Source organism: Salvelinus fontinalis, chromosome 16 (assembly GCF_029448725.1).
Source record: "Salvelinus fontinalis isolate EN_2023a chromosome 16, ASM2944872v1, whole genome shotgun sequence".
Lineage (NCBI taxonomy): Eukaryota > Metazoa > Chordata > Actinopteri > Salmoniformes > Salmonidae > Salvelinus > Salvelinus fontinalis.
Genome location: NC_074680.1, coordinates 51,674,223 through 51,688,399, shown reverse-complemented (window position 1 = coordinate 51,688,399; position 14,177 = coordinate 51,674,223). Strand labels below are relative to the sequence as shown.

Below are 14,177 nucleotides of genomic sequence, written 5' to 3'. Positions count from 1 at the left end.
CTAACCGCTAACCCCTAACCCCTAACCCTAACCCCTAACCCTAACCGCTAACCCCTAACCCTAACCCCTAACCCTAATCCCTAACCCCTAACCCATGTAGTGCAGAATTGGGCTGCTTTCCCTAACCCTAACCCCTAACCCTAACCCTAACCCCTAACCCCTAACCCCTAACCCATTCCAGTGGTAATGAAAATACAGAAAATATTATTATAATTTAAAGCACTTCAAGCCCAAGAGCTGAGCCCAGAAACTAGCCCTCAGTCAGCTGGTGTTGGACCTAACCAACCAAGCTGACACCAGCACTGCTTCGGTAAAAAATTATTAAAATAAACAAAATCATGAACCAATCAAATGATTCATATTTACAAAATTGGAAAAACAAAACAAAATCCCAAAGCCGACTAAATTTCTATCTGGCCCTAAACAGGGAATATGAATTGGCTGATTATCTCTATATGAAGCAGAGACAGATACAAGTACAGGCTGAGTGACCACCACTAACCCTAACCTTAAAAGGCCTGTGGAGTTGATGGTAAAATATACAGACCACAAATTCCAATTGGCTATACTTAAACTCTTTAACATCGTCCTTAGCTGTGTCATCTTCCTCAATATTTGGAACCAAGGACTGATCACCCCAATCCACAAAAGTGGAGACAAATTTGACCCCAATAACTACCGTGGGATATGCGTCAACAGCGACCTTGGGGAAATCCTCTGCATTATCATTAACAGCAGACTCGTACATTTCCTCAGTGAAAACAATGTTCTGAGCAAAAGTAAAATTAGATTTTTACCAAATTACCGTAAGACAGACCACGTATTCACCCCGCACACCCTAATTGACAAACAAACAAACCAAAACAAAGGCAATCTTCTCATGTTTGTTGATTTCAAATAAGCTTTTGACTCAATTCGGCATGAATGAATACAAATTGATGGTAAGTGGTGCTGAGGGAAAAACATACAACATTATTAAACCCATGTACACAAACAACTAGTGTGCGGTTAAAATTGGCAAAAAACACATTTCTTTCCACAGGGCCGGGGGATGAGACAGGGCCGTGGGGTGAGACAGGGCCGGGGGGTGAGAGCGGGCCGGGGGGTGAGACAGGGCCGTGGGGTGAGACAGGGCCGGGGGGTGAGAGCGGGCCGGGGGATGAGACAGGGCCGTGGGGTGAGACAGGGCCGTGGGGTGAGACAGGGCCGGGGGGTGAGACAGGGCCGGGGGGTGAGACAGGGCCGGGGGGTGAGACAGGGCCGGGGGGTGAGACAGGGCTTAAGCTCCACCCTCTTCAACATATATATCAATGAATTGGCGAGGGCACTAGAACAGTCTGCAGCACCCGGCCTCACCCTACTAGAACAGTCTGCAGCACCCGGCCTCACCCTACTAGAACAGTCTGCAGCACCCGGCCTCACCCTACTAGACCAGTCTGCAGCGCCTCACCCTACTAGAACAGTCTGCAGCACCCGGCCTCACCCTACTAGAACAGTCTGCAGCACCCGGCCTCACCCTACTAGAACAGTCTGCAGCACCCGGCCTCACCCTACTAGACCAGTCTGCAGCGCCTCACCCTACTAGAACAGTCTGCAGCACCCGGCCTCACCCTACTAGAACAGTCTGCAGCACCCGGCCTCACCCTACTAGACCAGTCTGCAGCACCCGGCCTCACCCTACTAGAACAGTCTGCAGCACCCGACCTCACCCTACTAGACCAGTCTGCAGCACCCGGCCTCACCCTACTAGACCAGTCTGCAGCACCCGGCCTCACCCTACTAGACCAGTCTGCAGCACCTCACCCTACTAGAACAGTCTGCAGCACCCGGCCTCACCCTACTAGACCAGTCTGCAGCACCCGGCCTCACCCTACTAGAACAGTCTGCAGCACCAGGCCTCACCCTACTAGACCAGTCTGCAGCACCCGGCCTCACCCTACTAGAACAGTCTGCAGCACCCGGCCTCACCCTACTAGACCAGTCTGCAGCACCCGGCCTCACCCTACTAGACCAGTCTGCAGCACCCGGTCTCACCCTACTAGAATCTGAAGTCAAACGTCTACTGTTTGCTGATGATCTGGTGCTTCTGTCCCCAACCAATGAGGGCCTACAGCAGCACCTAGATCTTCTGCACAGATTCTGTCAGACCTGGGCCCTGACAGTAAATCTCAGTAAGACCAAAATAATGGTGTTCCAGAAAAGGTCCAGTTGCCAGGACCACAAATACAAATTCCATCTAGACACCGTTGCCATAGAGCACACAAAACGATACATACCTCGGCCTAAACATCAGCACCACAAGTAACCTCCACAAAGCTGTGAACGATCTGAGAGACAAGGCAAGAAGGGCCTTCTATGCCATCAAAATGAACATAAAATTCGACATCCCAATTAGGATCTGGCCAAAAGTACTTGAATCAAGTTATATAACCCATTGCCCTTTATGGTTGTGAGATCTGGGGTCCGCTCACCAACCAAGAATTCACAAAATGGGACAAACACCAAATTGAGACTCTGCGTGCAGAATTCTGCAAAAATATCCTCAGTGTACAACGTAGAACACCAAATAATGCATGCAGAGCAGAATTAGGCCGATACCCGATAATTATTGAAATCCAGAAAAGAGCCGTTAAATTCTACAACCACCTAAAAGGAAGCGATTCCCAAACCTTCCATAACAAAGCCATCACCTACAGAGAGATGAACCTGGAGAAGAGTCCCCTTGTAACGCGCTTCCTCCTTCTCCTCATCAGAAGAGGAGTAGCATGGATTTGACCAACGTGCAGCGGGTTGTGAATACATCATGAAACTTTATTTACAAGACAAAACTAAACACACGAAGAACACTTGAATATTTTACAAAACAACAAAACGAAGAAGACAGACCTGAACGAGAGTACTTACATAAAACACGAAGAACGCAAGGACAGGGAAAACAGACTACACAAATACCGAACAAACGCTACAGTCCCGTGTGGTACACCGACAAGGACACAGGAGACAATCACCCACAAACAAACAGTGAGAACACCCTACCTTAATATGACTCTCAATTAGAGGAAAATGCAAAACACCTGCCTCTAATTAAGAGCCATACCAGGCAACCCAAAACCAACATAGAAACAGAAAACATAGACTGCCCACCCAAAACTCACGCCCTGACCATCACACACATACAAAACAACAGAAAACAGGTCAGGAACGTGACACCCCTCACCAAGCTGGTCCTGGGACTCTGTTCACAAACACACACAGACCCCACAGAGCCCTAGGACAGCAACACAATTAGACCCAACCAAATCATGAGAAAACAAAAAGATAATTACTTGACACATTGGAAAGAATTAACAAATAAACAGAGCAAACTAGAATGCTATTTGTCCTAAACAGAGAGTATACAGTGGCAGAATACCTGACCACTGTGACTGACCCAAACTTAAGGAAAGCTTTGACTATGTACAGACTCAGTGAGCATAGCCTTGCTATTGAGAAAGGCCGCCGTAGGCAGACCTGGCTCTCAAGAGAAGACAGGCTATGTGCACACTGCCCACAAAATGAGGTGGAAACTGAGCTGCACTTCCTAACCTCCTGCCCAATGTATGACCATATTAGAGAGACATATTTCCCTCAGATAACACAGACCCACTAAGAATTAGAAAACAAACCCAATTCTGATAAACTCTCATATCTACTGGGTGAAATACCACAGTGTGACATCACAGCAGTAAGATTTGTGACTTGTTGCCACCAGAAAAGGGCAACCAGTGAAGAACAAACACCATTGTAAATACAACCCATATTTATGTTTATTTATTTTAACTTGTGTGCTTTAACCATTTGTACATTGTTACAACACTGCATATATATATAATATGACATTTGTAATGTCTTTATTGTTTTGAAACTTCTGTATGTGTAATGTTTACTGTTCATTTGTATTGTTTGTTTCACTTTTGTATATTATCTATTTCACTTGCTTTGGCAATGTTAACACATGTTTCCCATGCCAATAAAGCCCCTTGAATTGATATTATTTACTAAGACTATAGTTTACTATAGTTTATTAATCATTTACTAAGGAAGGCATGACAATACAATGGCATTTCAATTGCTATAACAATAAAACAGAGTTTCCCGACACAGAAACACGGCGGATCAGTCTAAGATCTGTCTAACAGTAGTAAGAATAGTTGATGAAACGTTGCATTGGAGAAAAGAGAAAGGGGATGTGGTGTCTGTCCCAGTGAATGATCCCAAGCCCTGCCCATTCCGAGGTTCAGATCACATGAGTCCGACTCGGATGTCCTGCTCGGAGTGGCGAACCAAGCTTCAACTTTACAACAGTGAGAAAGGAGGCAACGATTTGCAATGCGCGCTGTCACTCGTGTTTCATGGAAAAATCGGTCAACTCTCGAAAGTTAATCTGTGCAGTTATTTGAGTTTTGCTCGAGATACATTTTTAGCTGTTTTCTTTGTGTTTCTTTTTGGAAAAGTTACAGATACAGTTGGGTAGAAATGCGCGTTGTTATATTAGCTAGTGTGTCTTTCCGAAACAGCAGAAAGACGAGTTTTCGGAGGTTACCATAGTTAGCCTTTAGCCATATTGTTGGCAGAAAATACATTCACAATAATTTAACAACTTCATCGAATTTACTTTTGGAAGAATTTTTCTTTTGGAGGTTCGATGATTTGAGGTTTCCAGTTTCGTTGTAAAGGAAACGTTGCATTGATTTTGTCTCTTTGAATCTTTTATAGCCATTTTTTCTCGGGCAAATAGTTGTATTGTTGTTGGAATAAGCATGGATCCCAGCCAGCACAACCCTCCAGCCGGTCACCAGATAGTCCACGTCCGGGGAGACTCGGAGACGGATCTGGAGGCCCTTTTCAACGCTGTAATGAACCCGAAAAATACCAGCGTCCCCCCCTCCGTCCCCATGAGGATGAGAAAGCTCCCCGATTCCTTCTTCAAACCGCCAGAGCCAAAGTCCCACTCCAGACAAGTAAGACGTAGAGAGACCACCCTCACACACAACCCACCTACTAGGCCCCCGACGCTTTACTAGGAAAACCTTTTGTTTTAATCACACACACACATGTTACTAGTCGGGAGTGTCCCAAAACTCTAGACAAAAGCGGGAGGTTTAAAACATATTTAATAGTCGCCAAAGTTCAGGAGCATGTCTTTAACTAATTCAATTCATTGAGAAGTTATCTTCTGTTTCCTAAATACAGACCAATCAACAACTGAGCTCGGTAACCTTTGAGGGAGTTGTTGATTAACGTTTAACATGTTATTACTATAGTACTGCGTGCTGTTATGCATGAATTACATTACTTTTTTAAAAGAGTTACTTGAAGTCAGTACACAAGTTGTATTTGCATAAAGTTGTATTTGCATATGGGTTATTTTATAATAAATCAGTGTTTGTTTGCGTTGCCTAAATAAGCTTATTAATATACAGTACCACTATTAACATACATGATTCGTTTTAAGATTGATTAAAGGTGTAACTTTTGATGTTTGTAAAATTTTAACAAAATGCCTGTGATCAGAAAATGGACTGTAGGCTTTTTTTTTTACTCTGATAGGAACAGGTAAGTTTGTGTAGAAGTGGATGCTACCAGCGCGGTTTGTGAAACAATGTAGCATATTATCTAGTAATACGGTTACGAAATCATATGCTGGTTTTTGACTCACTCAATCCTATTGACAATTTCTTCTTTTTAGTTTGTGATCTTTGGTAAAGAGTTGAGCTAAAAGAGCACATTCAGACTTGTCGACTGTCGGGACAGTTGTTCTCCCTGATTCGCTGTAGAAGCTCCCCTCTCCTCCTCTGCCTTTATGAGGAGCACCATGACGCTGTAGCAGCAGCCCTCTCCTCCTCTGCCTTTATGAGGAGCACCATGACGCTGTAGCAGCCCCCCTCTCCTCCTCTGCCTTTATGAGGAGCACCATGACGCTGTAGCAGCAGCCCTCTCCTCCTCTGCCTTTATGAGGAGCACCATGACGCTGTAGCAGCCCCCCTCTCCTCCTCTGCCTTTATGAGGAGCACCCTGACGCTGTAGCAGCAGCCCTCTCCTCCTCTGCCTTTATGAGGAGCACCATGACGCTGTAGCAGCCCCCCTCTCCTCCTCTGCCTTTATGAGGAGCACCCTGACATTGTAGCAGCAGCCCTCTCCTCCTCTGCCTTTATGAGGAGCACCATGACGCTGTAGCAGCCCCCCTCTCCTCCTCTGCCTTTATGAGGAGCACCATGACGCTGTAGCAGCCCCCCTCTCCTCCTCTGCCTTTATGAGGAGCACCATGACGCTGTAGCAGCCCCCCTCTCCTCCTCTGCCTTTATGAGGAGCACCATGACGCTGTAGCAGCCCTCCTCTCCTCCTCTGCCTTTATGAGGAGCACCATGACGCTGTAGCAGCCCCCCTCTCCTCCTCTGCCTTTATGAGGAGCACCATGACGCTGTAGCAGCCCCCCTCTCCTCCTCTGCCTTTATGAGGAGCACCATGACGCTGTAGCAGCAGCCCTCTCCTCCTCTGCCTTTATGAGGAGCACCATGACGCTGTAGCAGCAGCCCTCTCCTCCTCTGCCTTTATGAGGAGCACCATGACGCTGTAGCAGCCCTCTCCTCCTCTGCCTTTATGAGGAGCACCATGACGCTGTAGCAGCAGCCCTCTCCCTCTGCCTTTATGAGGAGCACCAAGACGCTGTAGCAGCCCCCCTCTCCTCCTCTGTCTTTATGAGGAGCACCATGATGCTGTAGCAGCCCCCCTCTCCTCCTCTGCCTTTATGAGGAGCACCATGACGCTGTAGCAGCCCTCCTCTCCTCCTCTGCCTTTATGAGGAGCACCATGACGCTGTAGCAGCCCCCCTCTCCTCCTCTGCCTTAATGAGGAGCACCATGACGCTGTAGCAGCAGCCCTCTCCTCCTCTGCCTTTATGAGGAGCACCATGACGCTGTAGCAGCCCCTCTCTCCTCCTCTGCCTTTATGAGGAGCACCATGACGCTGTAGCAGCAGCCCTCTCCTCCTCTGCCTTTATGAGGAGCACCATGACGCTGTAGCAGCCCCCCTCTCCTCCTCTGCCTTTATGAGGAGCACCCTGACGCTGTAGCAGCAGCCCTCTCCTCCTCTGCCTTTATGAGGAGCACCATGACGCTGTAGCAGCCCCCCTCTCCTCCTCTGCCTTTATGAGGAGCACCCTGACATTGTAGCAGCAGCCCTCTCCTCCTCTGCCTTTATGAGGAGCACCATGACGCTGTAGCAGCAGCCCTCTCCTCCTCTGCCTTTATGAGGAGCACCATGACGCTGTAGCAGCAGCCCTCTCCTCCTCTGCCTTTATGAGGAGCACCATGACGCTGTAGCAGCAGCCCTCTCCTCCTCTGCCTTTATGAGGAGCACCATGACGCTGTAGCAGCCCCCCTCTCCTCCTCTGCCTTTATGAGGAGCACCATGACGCTGTAGCAGCAGCCCTCTCCTCCTCTGCCTTTATGAGGAGCACCATGACGCTGTAGCAGCCCCCATCTCCTCCTCTGCCTTTATGAGGAGCACCATGACGCTGTAGCAGCCCCCCTCTCCTCCTCTGCCTTTATGAGGAGCACCATGACGCTGTAGCAGCAGCCCTCTCCTCCTCTGCCTTTATGAGGAGCACCATGACGCTGTAGCAGCCCCCCTCTCCTCCTCTGCCTTTATGAGGAGCACCATGACGCTGTAGCAGCAGCCCTCTCCTCCTCTGCCTTTATGAGGAGCACCATGACGCTGTAGCAGCAGCCCTCTCCTCCTCTGCCTTTATGAGGAGCACCATGACGCTGTAGCAGCCCCACTCTCCCCCTCTGCCTTTATGAGGAGCACCATGACGCTGTAGCAGCAGCCCTCTCCTCCTCTGCCTTTATGAGGAGCACCATGACGCTGTAGCAGCCCCCCTCTCCTCCTCTGCCTTTATGAGGAGCACCCTGACGCTGTAGCAGCAGCCCTCTCCTCCTCTGCCTTTATGAGGAGCACCATGACGCTGTAGCAGCCCCCCTCTCCTCCTCTGCCTTTATGAGGAGCACCATGACGCTGTAGCAGCCCTCCTCTCCTCCTCTGCCTTTATGAGGAGCACCATGACGCTGTAGCAGCCCCCCTCTCCTCCTCTGCCTTTATGAGGAGCACCATGACGCTGTAGCAGCCCCCCTCTCCTCCTCTGCCTTTATGAGGAGCACCATGACGCTGTAGCAGCAGCCCTCTCCTCCTCTGCCTTTATGAGGAGCACCATGACGCTGTAGCAGCAGCCCTCTCCCCCTCTGCCTTTATGAGGAGCACCATGACGCTGTAGCAGCAGCCCTCTCCTCCTCTGCCTTTATGAGGAGCACCATGACGCTGTAGCAGCAGCCCTCTCCCCCTCTGCCTTTATGAGGAGCACCATGACGCTGTAGCAGCAGCCCTCTCCTCCTCTGCCTTTATGAGGAGCACCCTGACGCTGTAGCAGCCCCCCTCTCCTCCTCTGCCTTTATGAGGAGCACCATGACGCTGTAGCAGCCCCCCTCTCCTCCTCTGTCTTTATGAGGAGCACCATGATGCTGTAGCAGCCCCCCTCTCCTCCTCTGCCTTTATGAGGAGCACCATGACGCTGTAGCAGCCCTCCTCTCCTCCTCTGCCTTTATGAGGAGCACCATGACGCTGTAGCAGCCCCCCTCTCCTCCTCTGCCTTTATGAGGAGCACCATGACGCTGTAGCAGCAAGCCTCTCCTCCTCTGCCTTTATGAGGAGCACCATGACGCTGTAGCAGCAGCCCTCTCCCCCTCTGCCTTTATGAGGAGCACCATGACGCTGTAGCAGCAGCCCTCTCCTCCTCTGCCTTTATGAGGAGCACCATGACGCTGTAGCAGCAGCCCTCTCCTCCTCTGCCTTTATGAGGAGCACCATGACGCTGTAGCAGCCCCCCTCTCCTCCTCTGCCTTTATGAGGAGCACCATGACGCTGTAGCAGCCCCCCTCTCCTCCTCTGCCTTTATGAGGAGCACCATGACGCTGTAGCAGCAGCCCTCTCCTCCTCTGCCTTTATGAGGAGCACCATGACGCTGTAGCAGCCCCCCTCTCCTCCTCTGCCTTTATGAGGAGCACCCTGACGCTGTAGCAGCAGCCCTCTCCTCCTCTGCCTTTATGAGGAGCACCATGACGCTGTAGCAGCCCCCCTCTCCTCCTCTGCCTTTATGAGGAGCACCCTGACATTGTAGCAGCAGCCCTCTCCTCCTCTGCCTTTATGAGGAGCACCATGACGCTGTAGCAGCAGCCCTCTCCTCCTCTGCCTTTATGAGGAGCACCATGACGCTGTAGCAGCAGCCCTCTCCTCCTCTGCCTTTATGAGTAGCACCCTGACGCTGTAGCAGCAGCCCTCTCCTCCTCTGCCTTTATGAGGAGCACCATGACGCTGTAGCAGCAGCCCTCTCCTCCTCTGCCTTTATGAGGAGCACCATGACGCTGTAGCAGCCCCCCTCTCCTCCTCTGCCTTTATGAGGAGCACCATGACACTGTAGAAGCCCCCCTCTCCTCCTCTGCCTTTATGAGGAGCACCATGACGCTGTAGCAGCCCTCCTCTCCTCCTCTGCCTTTATGAGGAGCACCATGACGCTGTAGCAGCCCCCCTCTCCTCCTCTGCCTTTATGAGGAGCACCATGACGCTGTAGCAGCAGCCCTCTCCTCCTCTGCCTTTATGAGGAGCACCATGACGCTGTAGCAGCAGCCCTCTCCCCCTCTGCCTTTATGAGGAGCACCATGACGCTGTAGCAGCAGCCCTCTCCTCCTCTGCCTTTATGAGGAGCACCATGACGCTGTAGCAGCAGCCCTCTCCTCCTCTGCCTTTATGAGGAGCACCATGACGCTGTAGCAGCCCCCCTCTCCTCCTCTGCCTTTATGAGGAGCACCATGACGCTGTAGCAGCCCCCCTCTCCTCCTCTGCCTTTATGAGGAGCACCATGACGCTGTAGCAGCAGCCCTCTCCTCCTCTGCCTTTATGAGGAGCACCATGACGCTGTAGCAGCCCCCCTCTCCTCCTCTGCCTTTATGAGGAGCACCCTGACGCTGTAGCAGCAGCCCTCTCCTCCTCTGCCTTTATGAGGAGCACCATGACGCTGTAGCAGCCCCCCTCTCCTCCTCTGCCTTTATGAGGAGCACCCTGACGCTGTAGCAGCAGCCCTCTCCTCCTCTGCCTTTATGAGGAGCACCATGACGCTGTAGCAGCAGCCCTCTCCTCCTCTGCCTTTATGAGGAGCACCATGACGCTGTAGCAGCAGCCCTCTCCTCCTCTGCCTTTATGAGGAGCACCATGACGCTGTAGCAGCAGCCCTCTCCTCCTCTGCCTTTATGAGTAGCACCCTGATGCTGTAGCAGCAGCCCTCTCCTCCTCTACCTTTATGAGGAGCACCATGACGCTGTAGCAGCAGCCCTCTCCTCCTCTGCCTTTATGAGGAGCACCATGACGCTGTAGCAGCCCCCCTCTCCTCCTCTGCCTTTATGAGGAGCACCATGACGCTGTAGCAGCCCCCCTCTCCTCCTCTGACTTTATGAGGAGCACCATGACGCTGTAGCAGCAGCCCTCTCCTCCTCTGACTTTATGAGGAGCACCATGACGCTGTAGCAGCCCCCCTCTCCTCCTCTGACTTTATGAGGAGCACCATGACGCTGTAGCAGCCCCCCTCTCCTCCTCTGCCTTTATGAGGAGCACCATGACGCTGTAGCAGTCCCCCTCTCCTCCTCTGCCTTTATGAGGAGCACCATGACGCTGTAGCAGCCCTCTCCTCCTCTGACTTTATGAGGAGCACCATGACGCTGTAGCAGCCCCCCTCTCCTCATCTGACTTTATGAGGAGCACCATGACGCTGTAGCAGCAGCCCTCTCCTACTCTGCCTTTATGAGGAGCACCATGACGCTGTAGCAGCCCCCCTCTCCTCCTCTGCCTTTATGAGGAGCACCATGACGCTGTAGCAGCCCTCTCCTCCTCTGCCTTTATGAGGAGCACCATGACGCTGTAGCAGCCCCCCTCTCCTCATCTGACTTTGAGGAGCACCATGACGCTGTAGCAGCAGCCCTCTCCTCCTCTGACTTTATGAGGAGCACCATGACGCTGTAGCAGCCCCCCTCTCCTCCTCTGCCTTTATGAGGAGCACCATGACGCTGTAGCAGCCCCCCTCTCCTCCTCTGCCTTTATGAGGAGCACCATGACGCTGTAGCAGCCCCCATCTCCTCCTCTGCCTTTATGAGGAGCACCACGACGCTGTAGCAGCCCCCATCTCCTCCTCTGCCTTTATGAGGAGCACCATGACGCTGTAGCAGCCCCCCTCTCCTCCTCTGCCTTTATGAGGAGCACCGTGACGCTGTAGCAGCAGCCCTCTCCTTCTCTGCCTTTATGAGGAGCACCATGACGCTGTAGCAGCCCCCCTCTCCTCATCTGACTTTATGAGGAGCACCATGACGCTGTAGCAGCAGCCCTCTCCTCCTCTGCCTTTATGAGGAGCACCATGACGCTGTAGCAGCAGCCATCTCCTCCTCTGCCTTAATGAGGAGCACCATGACGCTGTAGCAGCCCCCCTCTCCTCATCTGACTTTATGAGGAGCACCATGACGCTGTAGCAGCAGCCCTCTCCTCCTCTGCCTTTATGAGGAGCACCATGACGCTGTAGCAGCAGCCATCTCCTCCTCTGCCTTAATGAGGAGCACCATGACGCTGTAGCAGCCCCACTCTCCTCCTCTGCCTTTATGAGGAGCACCATGACGCTGTAGCAGCCCCCCTCTCCTCCTCTGCCTTTATGAGGAGCACCATGACGCTGTAGCAGCCCCCCTCTCCTCCTCTGCCTTTATGAGGAGCACTATGACGCTGTAGCAGCCCCCCTCTCCTCCTCTGCCTTTATGAGGAGCACCATGACGCTGTAGCAGCAGCCCTCTCCTCCTCTGCCTTTATGAGGAGCACCATGACGCTGTAGCAGCAGCCCTCTCCTCCTCTGCCTTTATGAGGAGCACCATGACGCTGTAGCAGCAGCCCTCTTCTCCTCTGCCTTTATGAGGAGCACCATGACGCTGTAGCAGCCCCCCTCTCCTCCTCTGCCTTTATGAGGAGCACCATGACGCTGTAGCAGCCCTCTCCTCCTCTGCCTTTATGAGGAGCACCATGACGCTGTAGCAGCAGCCCTCTCCTCCTCTGCCTTTATGAGGAGCACCATGACGCTGTAGCAGCCCCCCTCTCCTCCTCTGCCTTTATGAGGAGCACCATGACGCTGTAGCAGCAGCCCTCTCCTCCTCTGCCTTTATGAGGAGCACCATGACGCTGTAGCAGCCCCCCTCTCCTCCTCTGCCTTTATGAGGAGCACCATGACGCTGTAGCAGCAAGCCTCTCCTCCTCTGCCTTTATGAGGAGCACCATGACGCTGTAGAAGCCCCCCTCTCCTCCTCTGCCTTTATGAGGAGCACCATGACGCTGTAGCAGCCCCCCTCTCCTCCTCTGCCTTTATGAGGAGCACCATGACGCTGTAGAAGCCCCCCTCTCCTCCTCTGCCTTTATGAGGAGCACCATGACGCTGTAGCAGCCCCCCTCTCCTCCTCTGCCTTTATGAGGAGCACCATGATGCTGTAGCAGCAACCCTCTTCTCCTCTGCCTTTATGAGGAGCACCATGACGCTGTAGAAGCCCCCCTCTCCTCCTCTGCCTTTATGAGGAGCACCATGACACTATAGCAGCCCCCCTCTCCTCCTCTGTCTTTATGTTGAGCACCATGACGCTGTAGCAGCAGCCCTCTCCTCCTCTGACTTTATGAGGAGCACCATGACGCTGTAGCAGCCCCCCTCTCCTCCTCTGACTTTATGAGGAGCACCATGACGCTGTAGCAGCCCCCCTCTCCTCCTCTGCCTTTATGAGGAGCACCATGACGCTGTAGCAGTCCCCCTCTCCTCCTCTGCCTTTATGAGGAGCACCATGACGCTGTAGCAGCCCTCTCCTCCTCTGACTTTATGAGGAGCACCATGACGCTGTAGCAGCCCCCCTCTCCTCATCTGACTTTATGAGGAGCACCATGACGCTGTAGCAGCAGCCCTCTCCTACTCTGCCTTTATGAGGAGCACCATGACGCTGTAGCAGCCCCCCTCTCCTCCTCTGCCTTTATGAGGAGCACCATGACGCTGTAGCAGCCCTCTCCTCCTCTGCCTTTATGAGGAGCACCATGACGCTGTAGCAGCCCCCCTCTCCTCATCTGACTTTGAGGAGCACCATGACGCTGTAGCAGCAGCCCTCTCCTCCTCTGACTTTATGAGGAGCACCATGACGCTGTAGCAGCCCCCCTCTCCTCCTCTGCCTTTATGAGGAGCACCATGACGCTGTAGCAGCCCCCCTCTCCTCCTCTGCCTTTATGAGGAGCACCATGACGCTGTAGCAGCCCCCATCTCCTCCTCTGCCTTTATGAGGAGCACCACGACGCTGTAGCAGCCCCCATCTCCTCCTCTGCCTTTATGAGGAGCACCATGACGCTGTAGCAGCCCCCCTCTCCTCCTCTGCCTTTATGAGGAGCACCGTGACGCTGTAGCAGCAGCCCTCTCCTTCTCTGCCTTTATGAGGAGCACCATGACGCTGTAGCAGCCCCCCTCTCCTCATCTGACTTTATGAGGAGCACCATGACGCTGTAGCAGCAGCCCTCTCCTCCTCTGCCTTTATGAGGAGCACCATGACGCTGTAGCAGCCCCCCTCTCCTCCTCTGCCTTTATGAGGAGCACCATGACGCTGTAGCAGCAGCCCTCTCCTCCTCTGCCTTTATGAGGAGCACCATGACGCTGTAGCAGCAGCCATCTCCTCCTCTGCCTTAATGAGGAGCACCATGACGCTGTAGCAGCCCCCCTCTCCTCCTCTGCCTTTATGAGGAGCACCATGACGCTGTAGCAGCCCCCCTCTCCTCCTCTGCCTTTATGAGGAGCACTATGACGCTGTAGCAGCCCCCCTCTCCTCCTCTGCCTTTATGAGGAGCACCATGACGCTGTAGCAGCAGCCCTCTCCTCCTCTGCCTTTATGAGGAGCACCATGACGCTGTAGCAGCAGCCCTCTCCTCCTCTGCCTTTATGAGGAGCACCATGACGCTGTAGCAGCAGCCCTCTTCTCCTCTGCCTTTATGAGGAGCACCATGACGCTGTAGCAGCCCCCCTCTCCTCCTCTGCCTTTATGAGGAGC

General features: G+C 52.7%; 1 protein-coding gene across 1 annotated transcript in view; it reads left to right on the top strand.

Moving 5' to 3' along the window:
- The first annotated feature begins 4,295 nt into the window (after nucleotides 1-4,295).
- LOC129813326 (transcriptional coactivator YAP1-like) overlaps nucleotides 4,296-14,177 on the top strand; it is a 142,701-nt gene continuing 132,819 nt past the window's right edge. Inside the window, exon 1 of the mRNA XM_055865686.1 lies at nucleotides 4,296-5,000. Within this exon, the coding sequence (XP_055721661.1) occupies nucleotides 4,800-5,000 (201 nt within the window). The 5' untranslated portion in view covers nucleotides 4,296-4,799. The remainder of the gene's footprint in view (nucleotides 5,001-14,177) is intronic.